Source organism: Gallinula chloropus, assembly GCF_964237585.1.
Source record: "Gallinula chloropus genome assembly, chromosome: Z".
NCBI classification, from domain to species: domain Eukaryota; kingdom Metazoa; phylum Chordata; class Aves; order Gruiformes; family Rallidae; genus Gallinula; species Gallinula chloropus.
This window is the reverse complement of record NC_140089.1, coordinates 70703107-70718886: the sequence shown is the minus strand read 5'-3', so window position 1 is coordinate 70718886 and position 15780 is coordinate 70703107. Positions and strand designations below refer to the sequence as shown.

The window sequence follows — 15780 nt, the reverse complement described above, 5'->3', positions numbered from 1 at the left end:
GAAGGACTGTTTGTCAGGAAGTGTAGTGACAGGACACGGGGTACTGGGTTTAAACTAAAAAAGGGCAGATTTACATTGGACATCAGGAATAAATTATGTACTGTGAGAGTGGTAAGGTGTTGGAACAAGGTGCCCATAAAAGCTGTAGATAAACATATCCAACCTGGCCTTGCTCTCTCCCTGGATGGGGCTTTGGGCAACCTGGTCTAGTTAAGGTCCCTTCAACACAAACCATTCTGTGATTCTATGAAATGTCAGATCTCTAACATTCTGAATAATGTGAGTGTGAAGGCAATGGGTTAATTATTCATTGCAGAAGAAAACCAGCATTTTCTTGTATCTGTTTTACTTTATTTATTTGCAGTTGTATTAAAAAAAAAAAACAACCCTTATGTTCTTGTAATTTTAACAAAGATACACTGAAAACCAGTTAGGTTTGCTAAGGGACAATCATAAAATTGAAGCGAACCGCAGCTATAATATAAACCCATGTACCTATAAAGAGAAGTAACTCATACAGCAATCACTCTTTATTCCCTCTGCAAATCAAACATAGTGAATTGCTCTATCTACAGAACCAGATTTCTCCCATCTCTATGACATAATCTGTCCTCTTTATGAACTTTGCAGGCTGGTTTTTTTTTTTTCTCACTACACATTTCTTTCTGTTTTTTTCTGGTGCTATTTTATTTACTGGGGTTTTTTTTAATTGATTGGTTGGGGGTTTTACTCTTTTAAGTTTGCATATTCATTTTTTTTTTCAACTTAGGATACATTTTAGCTGTTGTGTCTGATTTTAAGTATCTTCTCAATGCCACTGACACTATTTGTAAATTGATTCTCTGATCTCAATCTGCCCTTACTACGTTAACAAGTCTCTTTAAAAGAAAGAACCATCATCAGACATATATATTTCCATTATATTTATTCTTTTGGTTGCCAGCATATATCAATGACAAGGAAACACTGACTACATATTAAATATTAAATTAACACCGACTTAAGTTTCAGAGCATCACTGTTCCATTCTATTTTATAGCATATTTTCATCTTTTCTGTTCATGTAACAAGGTGGTTTAAAAACCAGCAACAACAAAACCAAAACCCCAGACCAAAAAAAGAGAAGAAAACAAGCTTTTAATGCATGTCTACATTACACTGCTACTCTATGTTTCTAATGGTTCTACCTACTACACCATAATATAGGTTTTGACTTTCAACACATTCCAAATCGTGTGTTTTCATGGATATACCCCAATATATGACTAAACACAGAACAAATAAGTAGTGGTAGCTTCAAATCAATTCATTAGGAACTTTCAAAAGCTAGATAACTAATTTGACATTCTCTACCACCTTTGGCATATGTTTCAAAAGTTACCTTTGGGCAATGTTACAGCACACCATGGAAAAAAAAGCAGCTTCCTACCTGTGGTAGAGACTATATTCTCCGGGCTTTCACTGCAAAGCTGTGACAGAAGACTTGTCTTGCCAGAACCAGTGAGGCCTATGCAAACCAAGTCATATTCAGGTCGTGGTGGTGGCGGTCCCTTGCAACAAAGTGCTCTAAAACACTGCCGTGGTAGAGAAAAACAAGGGGGGGGGGGGGAAGAAGTCGTTACTTTTTTTGGTAAAAGTTCATTCAACAAGATTCTAAATTAAAGGCATTGGAGAGAAGCAAATTATTGTTCACATCTACTATTTTGACAGAAGCAACAATTAATAAACTGAGACCACCTCAACAAAAATCTAGAACAGCTTCATAAGAACACATAAATGTCCCTGTTAACTTTTCACCTAAAACTCACAGAGCTGGACTGAATACATGTGGAATGAGATGGGCCCACAGCCTACCTAATTTTGTGGTTGGGTATGCATGACTTTGCTTCCTGTGTCAACTTCATGCAATACCCTATGTGAACATCAAAGCAGCTCCTGATCAGCTGCTGGCCAGGCTCTACCTCTTCTACAAGAAAGAATCAGAGAACTGTGCTCCCCTGATGTCCTTGGGCTTGCTCTGTCATGTGTTTTACCTTACAATATCAGTTGTAAAGAACTAAGTTTCATTGGACATAGCTCTAGCCATAAAGAAAGAGATCTCCCATTTTCCATGGAGAAGTATAAATCCCTATCTAAAGAATAAAAATCTCTTACACAAAACCTACTTTATAGAGTCCTGCTCACATCTCTTAAACAGCATTGCCAAAGTAGGCCAAGCTCATCAAAAAGCTCCTTTCAGCCCTCAGAAGGTTCATCAGACATTTCTTTATATGGAAATATTTAATGTAAAAATCTAAAACCACACTATCTGGGGAAAGCTAGGAAGTTATATTTAAGCTATGAGGTATAATTACCTGCTAATTTCCAAGATAGACCGTCATCACCCCAATATGTGCAATACTACAATTCCCCCAGTATCTGATACCTTCCTATCAGAGGAATACATCTGCTGTAACAAGGAAGGGAAGACATGTTTGTGCAATCACTCATCTCTCACACATTCTGTCTTTAAAATGTCTCAGCTCTTTTTTCCCATCTTAACCACAAGCCAGTCACTGGTTTGGGTAAAGAAATCCAGTCTTTACAAACTTAACTTAGTTTGTCTACAGAACTACCCGGGATTGCTCACTGAGTACTGGTAAAACTGAACACACACCAGTAAGGCACTGTTGAAAATACTGGGGCCTGGCTCTGTGAGGAAGTCATCCAACAAGAACGTGATTATAAAAAGACAGGTCACTGAACGCAGAGCTTTTGTAAGATTCTTTCCATACAGATGCTAAGTTGTTATATACATGCTGCCGAAACAGATTTCACTGGTTTAAAGAAGCAAAAGATAAATTCAGGCAAAGTTACAAAATTCCTTCAAAATCTTTTAAAAATGTGAAAGGAAATACTTCAGGAGGAAAGGCATTTACAGCAGTAGTTAAGGCAAACAAAGGCAACAGTCTTTAAAAATAAAAGCTTTGCTTCCATGAAAATGAGAGGAAAAAAATGTACTTTTCAAGAGAGTGTGTTCATAACTAAACACAGTAAATACGCCTTCTAGCTTTACTCACTGACATCAGTTTACACTTATCACAGACTCTAGAGAACCACAGCGGATATGCTGCTATGGTACTTGAGTGAGAAAGGCCAACTGAGTTCACTGGATAACGTAAGCTCCTTCAAACAGTTTCCACTTTGGATATCAGGCTTGAAGTCCATGTGAAATTGTTTGAAGCCTACACAGAGCTCCTGAGGCTGTGTGTCCAGCGCTTCACAGCCAGTATTCAAAAAGGATTCAATTTGTCCCACCACCACAGCACCCTTGCAACAACTTCTTGATGTCATATTTAAAAACTTAAAGGAATAGATGAGCTGGTAAAAGTGTGCTGTGTCCAGACCCCATGCCAGTTCATATGCAACCAGACATGACTGGCTGTGGCTTTGATGACGTTTAATAACCTTCAGTTCTGTCAAGTACAATGATTGCTCTTTGTAGAACACATATGGGGTTTCTGTGGGTGACAGAGGGACTCTGCAGGCTGGTTTTGCTATGTCCAGTGTCTCTCAGTGCAGATTCCTTAAGTTTAGCTTACTCTGGACAATCTTTACATGCTGTTGATTAAATGTATGACGAAAAATCCAGGTCAAATTGCATGTCCAAAGTAGTATACAGAGACCCACTACCCACCAACTCATCTTTTACCAGTAATCAGAGTTCCTAAGATACAGCAGACATAGAAACACAGAAGAGAGGGAAATGGCTCCCTCCAGTCCACTCCGATATTTTAGTTGATATAATTCCTCTATCTTTGTCATATTCATGACTTTGTCTTTGTACAAGGCTAATTTCCTTCCATAGATATTTTTATTTCATTAGAATGAAAAGAGACTTCAAATATTCTAGCCACCTACCACTGGTTGACATGAGAAATTCTACAGCACATATTTTGGGGGATACTTGTAATAATATATTAAAATTTTTTAAACTTGTTTCCCAACCCTCTGCACTCAAGCTCAATTCCCATTGGAAATGTCATCATAGGAACCAGCCAATCACTGCCTTCCTGTTCTCTCAGCAGTTTAAAGTTATTTGGTCCCTGTCAAAGTTAGGGTCACTTAACCACCCATTACAGAGATTAAACCTCTATTGTCACAGCTTTGGCAGCTGCATCTAGTAGCTTCACAAGATCTGTGGAGAGTAGAAAATTCAGAGGTCACTGACCATGCAAACAACGTTACACCCTATATTCTGCTTTTCATTATGGACTAGAAATGCATCCTGAAATACTTTATAAAGCATGGACTAGAGCTACACCATCACCTAAGATGTCACATATTACAGTGCAATCTGAAATGCAAAGAACTGCAAGATATGTGTAACTAAAGAAGCCATTCCAGAAATCCAAAACACAAATATATCAAAAACATTGAGAGAATTGTTCAATTCATAACTAGCACTCAGTCCTTTCCAAAACTGGCCTACTTTCCATTCCATTTGGACAACCCAAAGGGAGTAAGAAAAATCTGAATTAAAAGCCTGACTAGTCTTGAAACTCTTCTCATACATGGACCTGGAAGTCTCTTTCATTGACTGCCCAACCTAATTTGCTCGATGAGTGACTACGCAATAGAAGAGTGCTAATAAAGCTACCTAAAGAGGTACTACACAAAATAAACTCCAAACCCAAACAAAACTACTCAAGAGAGAGTTTTGGGGAGGACAGAAAGAAAACATTTGACTACTTCAAGTACAGGGTCTAGGCAGAGCTAGATGGGTACAGTCACTGAAATGTTGTTTGAAGTATGGTCATACATTTCAGTCCCACTACTAGAAACTGAAGAGCTACAACGTTTTTTAGAGGCCTTTCATCTTGTCAAGGTAAGACCTTACTTCAGGGTAAGATCTTAGTTAGTTTAAAGGGGGAGACATTTCAAACAAAGTGTCAGTTTTCATGATTTTTGAGAACATCGCACTCAAAACTCTATAATGGGGAGAAGAAGCAGGGAAAGAGAGGCAGGCAGGGCGAGTGAGGACTTAACTTATTTATTTCTTTTTAAAAGCTTGAGCAAAATTTAAAGCACAGAAAAGAAAACAATACATTGAAAAAAATGTATGCATTTAGCCTGATTCGGGAAAAAAGGATGTATTTATCCAGGAATCTGGGAGCAACTGGGTGCACCATTGTTACTCTCAGTTTACTTGCACGTGTGCATGTACGCTGCACGTGTACATATGCAAGGGCTAAGGGAAGAAGTTAGATAGTCCTTCTTCTTAGGTATTTCTACCCCAACCAGATGACTCCATTTTTAGGTGAATCTGTATCTGAGCTGACAACACTATAGATGGTGTCCCTCTAAAGCCTCTTTTTTGGGGAAAAACATTAAATATTGTGTCTATAGCAAGGCTACCCAAACACTTCTGATACACATGCCACACTCGAAGATCAGTCAGAAGCTTTGGGCAGCAAATGTCCCTGAATTACTACTTTCTCCAACACATTTACACTGCCTCCAGCCATTGAAGTCTGTCTCTGCCTACTCATTGTGCTTCCCATTTCACTCTCCTTTTTGGGGTGAAATACTCCATTATTTCTGCTTTGTTCTGGACCCATCTCCTGTCTCTTTTGTTGCCACTATTTAATAGGGACAAACAGACGCAAGGGATTTCATGCTTAGTTGATTAAACACACACACTCTCATGCAAAAATACCCTAAGTTAGTGCAACATTATTGCCAACAAACGAAGCATTCAGAACTCCTGAAATCCAGAATTAAAGCTGAAAGCTCAACCATCACTGCTGCCCCTCCCCCTCTTGTTTATACTTATGGATCTGGTCTCCCTTTACATTTTGTTTTTCATTAAGGTGTCTTTGAACAAACAGACTTCTAGTACCCAGCACCAACTTAAATCCAGGGGACTGGTTAATCTTCTGAAACTGTTGATGAAAAGTCAAGATTATTAAAAAGAGTCAAATTTACACACATCAAGCTCTCTATGTCAGATGTTGCACAAGCACAAAGGAATCTCAAACCTTTAAGAGATTAATGTGAAACATGGGGAGATGGGGGGAAACAAGGTAGACAGTTACAATACTGATAGGAACCAACTGGGTACAGCAGCATAACACCTGAATGTAAGTAATAAAACACCTCAGGTTCCTGAATGAAATTACACACAGATAGGAGAGAAGGGGAAAAGTCACCTAGACCTAAATTAACTGTATGAATATCTTAATGTTAAGTTAGTGCAGTAGAATCTATGCACTTGATAGTGTGCACTATAACTGCAGACTCTTCAGATTCCATACTACTGCACAGGTAGTTTTACCACTACCAAAAAAGGGAAGACTATAAATTTTAAGACACAGAATCAAAGATTGCTTTCACATTTTCAAAATATAAGATTGATAATAGTTCCTCTTCATCTACATGACAACAGTAATGAGGACAAAATCGTAACAGATTGTTGTTCATTTTATGATTACCAACAGAGATAAGTGAATGTTCACATAGTCACTGCCATCATGAAGTGATGTTCAGCACAGATGAAAATACTAAAATACTGGTCAGTTTCTCTGACAACCCACAATGTCACTAGACAGTGGCAGGACTACACTCAAGCTGGTCCTTCCCACTACAGACTAAGGATCCAAACTCCAACACAGGGACCCCAGCTGGAGGTTAGTCCGCACCACTCACCCCACAGGACCAAGTAATCCTCTTTTTTAACCTGGGTAATCTTCATGACTGCCTATGTGGTTCACTGGTTGAACCCAAAAGCACTCTTCCTATACATGTGCCTAATTGTCTTCAACTTTGTATCAGCCTGTGCTGCAGTAAGACAGGACAGTGTATGGCCTTAAAGACAGATAAAATAGAAAACAGGACAGAGGAAAAACAATTCTCAATGAAGTAATGAAGTTTTACAGAGCAGAGTCCTGGTGATGTCCTACGCAATCCTACCCAACAGAAGTATTACAGCTCAGACCACTAAGAAAAGAAACACATTTGGATTCATTGGTTGAAATTATTCATCAAACCCCCCTGTCAAAAACTTCCCATCATGTCAGAAAGCCACGCTTCTGGAGTCTCAAAAGGATCAATCAAACTACAAATGACTTTCAATATCCCTATGTAGTCATGAGCTGAATATGACATAAGACACAGCTTCAAGAACCAAAATCAGACAAATCACACAGCCCTATTCATTTTTCAACATATTTGACAACTCTGCTACCAGCAAAAAAGGCTTGGAGGAAATAAGGTCAAGAAGAAAGAACTGGCTGACTTCTAACAAGCCAGATACTGCTGTTCAGAGCATATTACTTCAAAAGACTTCACGGTCATAATGCATTCTTCCTTTGACCGACAATAATACAATCACAGTGGGTTGAATTCTGTCCAAAATCCAGAACAACTTTTGGGTTTCTCAAGAAAATGAAGTCTTCACTATCTCGAGGATTAAAAAAAAAAGTTTCAACTCAGCTTCTGATGGTCAAGCTCCTGGCTGCCACATTACACAAGGATGAAGGACAGTACCTTTGTTTCTATAGTAATTGGGAAGAAGGCAGGACACCTTTTGTTTTATCTGATACCAGAGAGAGGGTTCTGGGATCAAGACTCCACACAGAAGTTCAGGGCCTTAAGAACCACAAAGATTAAATAAATGCAGTCAAAAATCTAACTTCCCTGGAAGAAACTGCAAAGCAAAATAAGTACCTTCCCTACTATCAGCCAAAACAAATCACAAAACCTCATGCCCAAGATGGGAAATGACTCTCTGTGACCACAGTTTCTTGCATACTCCCTAGAAGTGAAAGAAAATCAAAATAAAATTATGACTCTCCACTCCATTCATGCTGTGCTTAAAGAAAGCATGAAGAAAAAAAAAATCAAGTTCTGAGTATACTCAGTGCAATAGTATGATTTAACAGCCTACATAAAATAAAACAGCACATAGCTATGATAAACCAGTGCTGAGTCAGCAACATAATTAAACATATGCACAGGTGCTACTTTGAGCAGAAGACAATTACTCACTTTACTGCAGTGTCAAATCAAGCTCTAAGGGAATTGTCAGACACTTCCAGGTTTCATCAAGTGTAGAACTACTGACCAAGTTGTTTCCTCTGACAGTTTGCTTTCCATTTGTTCTGCTGCACACAAGTAACTCATCTCTTTCAACCCACCGGTCCATTCACATTTAACAGCAAGAGACAGAGGCAACAAAAATGGTGAACAAGTCTTTGCAAACAGTTTGTTTCACAACCTAAGGAAACACAACCGGACTAAAGAAGTCTGAAAAATCACTGAAAATACCAGCAAAAAAAGGCAGCTGCACCACCACCAAAATGGGCTAAGGTTAAGGATGTGGCACCTCCTGTTACTGCAAATTTCTAGTAAGTATAAAAGGTGTATGTGCATTGATTTTTTTTCAGTATCCCTCCACTCCCCACCCCAAAAAAGCTGAGTTCTCAGGCTTGCTAAAAGTCATCCCTTTACAGTTTCTGAGCCAAATCATAAAAAGCTTTTCGTGATTCATGTGTGTTACAAAGTGGGTTACAGAACACTTCTCTTTCATCCAGCATCTCATGAATAAGTACTTGTCTTCTATAAGCTCACATAGTACCAAAAAACCAGGAAGCAACAGAGACCACTTGGTGGTTTTTGATTATTCTAATTAAAGCTGACTGCATTACACCTAAATACAAGAGCACACTTGGTTTGCTTCTTCTCCCCAGAACTATTTGGTGCACAAGACCCTGAATATCCATATTTGATGTACACAACAGACAGACTACTACTTCTATAATAATAATAATAATAATAATCAAAAAGAGGATTTATGGAAACAGCACAGTGATACATCCAAATCCCATGCCCAAATGGGTCAAAGATCCTTAAAGAAACAACATTAGAGAAATGCTCTGGGTGTAAAGAGAAATCCAAATGTACACTAGATTAAGAGGAAGGTAAATGAAGATTTGCATTGTACTCCATACCGTGAAAAGAAAAGCTACAGCTGCTGTTCTACTCTGAAATTGCTAGGCAAATTCAAAATACACCAGAAGAGTAAAACCCACCAAGTGTGAAGTGAGATTTCTTAGGTTACAATAGGATTTATGTAGCAAAAATGGTCTCAAAAATTCAGTTAATAAACACAACAAATTCACTTGAAACACAGCTGGAAAAAACAGGAGTGGTCAAGTATGACAAACCAGATAAGTGTGCACTGATAGCCAGATGATCTTAAAGGGAGTCAGGTGATGCCATTTAATACATCCCTGAGTAAAGTAACAAGAACTGAATTCTTTCATCCACTGTATCAGTAGTAGTACAGAAACAGAGAAAATTCAAAGCATTTCCTCCATTCAGCCTCAGCCCACACTTTTAGAGCTGCTGTGCATCATAATCATAATTAAAAGAAAACAGGTTCTGGGCTGCATGCATGTAGCAGAGTATCAAAAAGCAAAGGAAATTAGAGAAACTCCAAGTATGGTTTTGAGGGGAAAAAAGAAGAAATATCTAATGTTTACTTAAGGCAGTGGTTCCTCTGAGATTAAGCCCCAGGATCTGTCTTGTTCTTTCTTATGAAAGATTCCAAAACTAACATTTACCATCAAATCTGAGAGAAAAGAGGAGAAATCTCTGAGGACAGCAGACCCAACTATTTTCTGTGAAGTCCAGTCTTTCTGAACATGTCCATAGACAAGGTAGAGTAGCAAGTACAAAGAGGTTGTGTGTATCAGTAAAAGTAAGAAACTTGTGCAAAAAACCAAAACAGAATTGTTTTGTCAATTTCCATTGACAAAGGAAAACCCTAAAAAAATTTTAGAATTATTTTGCAAAATACCATGAAGTTTAAAGAAAAGTATCACAGTGTGATGGTACGTTAAAAAGGAAAGTACCAGTTCAACTGTCAGAGGTCCCAGCTAACCATTCTCCATGCTCATACAGTACAGGAAACACATCATAGCAAATTACCCAACCAAGAAGTTAGAAAAACAATGAATGCTTTAAAATTAGAAGGAGGCAAGGGAAAGAAGATACCAGTACAGACTAATGCAAAAAAAAAAAAAAAAAAAAAAAAAAAGGTTATTAAAATAGAAACAGTCTATGCAGTTAACATTTAAATATAAGGGTAAAAAACATTGCTAGTGTGCATATAGTCTAAGAAGTAACGGAAGGATTTAGACAGAATCAGGAGGTGGGTAGATTAACAGGAATAGCTGGATTTTGCAGCCAACACAAGTCTTCTGACCAAATACTGCTTGGAATACTGAAGACCAGACTGACTTCCAACACTAGGAAATAGAGTAAGAATTACTGGTGGAGATGTAAATGGGAAATCTAACGAGTGTGCTCTACCACCAGTTCATGGCATTATCAATCTTCAGCACTGAATTTGAGGTATGTTGTGGTTTAACCCAGATGGCAGCAAAAACAACCACACAGCCATTCACTCACTGCCCTCCCCCTGCAGTGGGACAGGGGAAGAGAACTGGGAAAAAAAAGTAAGACTCATGGGTTGGGACAAGAGTTTAACAGGACAGAAAACGAAGAGAAGAATAATGATGCTGAAAGACTATACAAAACAAGTGACGCACAACACAGTTGCTCACCACCCACTGACTGATGCCCAGCTAGCTCCCAAGTCATGGCACTCTGGCCAACCCCTCCACTTACATACTGGGCATGATGTCATATGGTATGGAATATCCCTTTGGCCAGATGGGTCTGCTGTCCTGGCCGTGTCCCCTTCCAACCTCTTGTGCACCCCCTGAGGAAGGCTCATGCCTCCTCGCTGGCAGGGTCTGGGAAGCTGAAAACTCCCTGATTTAATTGTAAATGTTGCTTGGCAGCAACCAACATCAGTGTGTTACCAACATTACCTTCATCTTAAATCCAAACCACAGCACTATACAGCTACTCAGAAGAAAATTAGTTCTGTCCCAAACCCAGGACAAAGCATTACATAGTTGCAGGCTACCAGCATCTCCTGTTTCGGAGGCTCCCTATGAATGATGCGGCTCTTACCTGCCCTTTTCATTTTACTTTACCAGTATGCTACATTTACAAGAGTAAGAATATTTAATAGGGTATCTGTTTTGGCCAAAAGACTTGGGGAGCATGAAATATGTAATAACATATACAGGAATCTCTCTTCCCCCTCTTATACATCATGAGAGTTTTACTTGGCTAGCATAGCGCATCGCTACTGTGGGAGGAAACAGAAGACCAACTCACACAAAAACACTAATCCAAAATATACAATTACAGGAAGGTCTGTGGATGATTTTTTTTTCCAAATTTTAATCAATCTTTGAATGTAAACCGGGTTTTGCCTCAATCAAGCTATTAATGAGTTAGGTTTGGGAAACTTCAGCTGCTGAGGCTCACACTCCAACACAGGCATTGTGCATTTCTCCTCTCCCCAGCTGAGAGTTTGGCTTTTTACTTTCTCCTACATCTCTACATCTACCACCGATTTCCTCAGCTGTCACCATCCACTTGGTTCTGGTTACTTTGTTTATCTAGAACTGTAAAATCAGAACCATCAAATTTGTCAGTGCTGAGCACACACGGATCACAGACTACACAGCCTTTAAACTGTCTCAAAGAGACATTGAACAGGTGCTTTGCTGCTAGTGCTTCAATGTTTGGGGAATACAGCTCTGTTTGGGATGAGGGATCTCAGCTGACAGGGAAGGAAACAGATCGTACAGAGCAACAGGTCAGCTACAGATATAAGCTGTTTTCATATGCTCACAAAGTAAGCCAGCAAAACCAAACAATCAAGATAAAATACAAAACCCCACACAACCACCACACTAATCTGTTAGAACTGGATTTTTTTAATAAATGTTGTCAAATACATATTCATCTACTTGAGATGACAGAGGGAGCAAAGGTGAAGAATGTTTTATAGATAAATTCTGGACACACTTAGAAGTTAGGTTGCCTTTGAAAAGGCACAGCTGAATTTTAACTGGGGGGTGGAGGAGGTAGAGGGTGGAACAGGAGCTGAAAGAACCAGCTTTATTTTTTGTGAAAACAGAGATTATTGTGGCCTTGCTCACACAGCAGCCTGCCTTACTTACAGGTATGTCAGCATACCCTCTCTGCAGTGCAGACAGCCCAAACCAACAAGTTTCTTATGGTGGAACTACAAACCACTTTTCATCAGTTAAGGGGCATGAAACACTTCAAACCACTGGAAGGTACCAATATGCCAGACTATTTTTTTGTGTGTGAAAGATCACTTTTAGTCTCACAGTTGCTGAAAACCTTCTGAGGGGATCCAAATGTTTCTCCCTTGGGTAGGTGCGGTGTCTCAGTAGCTCTAGCAAACATACACTTTCTAAGGAAGTAAAAGCCCTCAGCCCAAAACCCTCCTGTGCTATCCCTTCCCCAGCTTTTACTGCCAGTGTTCTGGATGGGGTTTTTTCCAGATAATGATTATGCAACAGTTCCACAAAAATTCTCTTAAGTATAAAAAGACCCAGTGTGTTACTTGGAAGTGCAACCTTACGTTGATGAAATACGATCAGCACAGCTCTGGGGTGCTCCGTCCCTCACCTGCTTTAGTGGACCGCTGTGAGAAATTCAATACTTGCTCTAAGGAGGCCACAGACACCTCACTAAGAACTGACTCACTGCTGCTTACAGGAACAAAAAAATTACCATTTATTCTAGATCAGCATAAATCCTGCCAAGCTGGGAAACACCTTCTGGCTAGAGAGAAAATTTCACTGAGGACCAGGGAGAATTGCCATAATTATGAGAGTCTATCACAGAAACATAAGCAATGTGGAGCTGGTGGCATAATTCACACTGAGACAATGAATATAAACAGGCTTAAGAAATGGAAGATAGCTGTCTTTTAGAGACTTAAGACATACAATTAGTTATAAAAGCAGAACACCGGCTATAACTCGACCTTTTTGTTTAAAGTATTTTTAATTTTTTACACTCACTTCCCTGAGGACCAGCAGACTATTAAAGAATTGTAATAAATAACTGGAAGCTGGGATTTTGTAGTATGAAGGTATGATAAAGGAACTTTTACACTGAAGCTCCGGTAACTGCCAATTAACTTTGTATCTTCAGATCAGTATTTTTGAAGCACGAGGAATGCATACAGTATGAGAAGAGGTGCACACAGTTTTTCTCATGCCACAGACATTTTTCACTGAAGAGGAAGCATTCACAGCTCACAAGTATTTCTCCAAAGCAATTGAGAACAACAAGAAGGTACCATAAGGCACAGCATACACCATACCATTTTAGGCAAGGATTAAGGAGCGCATAGTTTGATTATGTTATTGGGTAACAAAATTACAAAGTGTAGGATTTGAGAAGAAACAAATTGCACTAAAATGTCTCAAATAAAGATTACAGTAATTGAAAAATCACCAGAACAATTCTACTTTTTTCCTTATTTGAAGAAATGTATAAATGACGGTGTTTCCTCATTCTTGGAAGAAATTCTTCAGCTTGTTCTATCAAGTTTATTGCTAAAAAAGCATACAGTAACAAATTATGCCTTTAAGAGCGCAATGCTTAATCAGGAAGAAATGGCAATCTAGAAAAGCAGGGGAAGGGAGACATTTGAAGAAAAGCATTTCAGAACAAATGTCTCAGCACAAACATTCATGAAATTAAGAGACATTAAGCCTTGGTTTCCTAGTGGGCTGCACAAAATCCTAATAACATACCTAGCTGGAATTATCAAGTACTTTGATGAACCTTCACTTGGTTGGTTTGGAGAGCAGACACAAGAGCAAGGTGGTGGTGCACTACTTATCAATCAGAACATTACCTCTGCAGAGCAGTAGGAAGCAAAAACCCCACAGCCCAACAGAGTTAAGAGTTGGCAGTGGGGCACCAGCTCTACCTAAGCCTCCTTGGACCTGCAGAGGTGAGATGGAAGTAGAGTGGACTGTCTGGGTAGATACTGAACCACAGGAATTTTAAAAAAAAAAAAACAAAACCAAAACCTCCAGTCACTTCCAGCTTTGCAGGTCAAGAGCAGAAAGATTAGTGAAGTAGTACTGCAAAAGAATGTTTTCTACTGATTTCCATACAAGCAATTTATAAAGCCTATATAAATGAGAAAAACATGCTGTTTGCAGCTCTCTGGCAAGAGGCAAATTTTCTCGTGCCCAATGTAAAGTACAATCCCCTCCTGCACCAGAGGAGCTGAACCACCTGCAAATTGTGTCAGGTCACTTATCCTCAACTGATGAATGCCAAGGAAATCAAACTAAAAAATATGCAGCCACATATGAAAAAGCATAAGCCTCACCATTCCTCAAGCCTCCTCCACTTCGGCAGAATGCTGGAGCAGAAAGTCGTCTGCCTATTAGCTACACTGCTCAAATCTGAAAATTTGTTAATAGCTATTATCTGCCTATTGAATTTTCCAAGTTCCTTACCACAGGAAACTAAAAAACTCAGATATTTTAAGCAATTAAGTACACTCTCTAACCCTGGAGATACTATGAGGAAAAAGAACAGGATACCCAGGCAGACAGTTTGAGATGAAGCAAAACATATTAATTTCTAGTGAATATATGCTGTCTCAAGTTCACAAATCTAAAAGCATTTTCCTGAAACACAGTGAAAAGGCCTTTGATTATTACAAGGCAAACTGTGATTTCCAAAACTAATGTTTGGGAAAAAATGTGCCAATGCCTGAATTTTTAAACTGACAAACTAGCAGCAAGTTGGGTTATTTTCTAACTTTATTCTTAGACACAAGCCAGAAAATTTTATTAATCCTATTTTTAAATGCAGCTAACCTCACAAAGTTGAGGATAAAGTCAGCCTGAACAGTAAAATTCAGCAAAGCGCTGAAAAAGGCCTGAGGATACTAGCAGGAAGGGCAAAAACTCTGCTGTTATTAATGTATTACTTCTAGTGAAATACCACTGACGTCCAATGTGATCCAAACCACAGTGCAATGTGTGTAAAGCAGCAAAGATTCTGAGTTCCATACACTAAGGAGAAGTAATAATTACATGGTTTAGTTTGGGGTTTCTTTTTTTGTTATTTTGTTCAGACATGGAATTTGGTTTTGGGACTGATTCAATCTGTATGTAGCTCAATAGAGTCCTTCAATATCAAAACATGGTATAAAAAATTACCAGATGCAAATTTCAGTTCTAGCTTTCTGCTTAAAGGCAACAAAAAACATGAGAACATGATAGCAATGTCCCTCTAGCACAAGGAAACTAGAGTAATTTAAAGCAGTTTATTGTAAGAGGACACAACTGAGCTTAGAAGTCTCATATTTGATTCTTGTCCAGAAGCAGGAATCAAAATGAACTATTAAGCTGTAGTCTAAATGTTTGAAGATTTTTTCAGCTGGGGACATTACGCAGCCTTAAATGGTAAAAACAGTTAAGTCCTACCCCAATAAAAATCCTAGGAAAAATAATCTTCTACAAATAAGATGAAGATAAAGTTCCAACAAACCATAAATTGATTTGGAAATGTTCGCATTAGAAAAATGACACTGACAGCAATAAGCACAGTGTTGAACATTAAGAAACCAGGTAAACATTTCTGCACTAAGTGTACATATGAAGTCCATTCTAAAAACATTAAAACCTACTTGGACTTCCAGGCACACTGAAGTATTTTAATGACAAATGTATCATGATTCTTCTTCCTGCTGTCTACTGCTTTTCTCTTCTGCTAAGCCTTACATTCCTGCCTAATAGCAACATATTTTCTACTCCAATCAACCATACTATTCAGCGGTATTTCCTAGAAAAATTTTTCTTG

At 38.7% G+C, this 15780-nt stretch overlaps 1 protein-coding gene across 1 annotated transcript in view; it reads right to left on the bottom strand.

Annotated features, from left to right (window-relative positions):
* Positions 1 to 15780, bottom strand: part of ARL15 (ARF like GTPase 15) — a 228249-nt gene that overhangs the window by 147360 nt on the left and 65109 nt on the right. The window contains exon 4 of the mRNA XM_084278624.1: positions 1430 to 1574. Within this exon, the coding sequence (XP_084134750.1) occupies positions 1430 to 1574 (145 nt within the window). The remainder of the gene's footprint in view (positions 1 to 1429; positions 1575 to 15780) is intronic.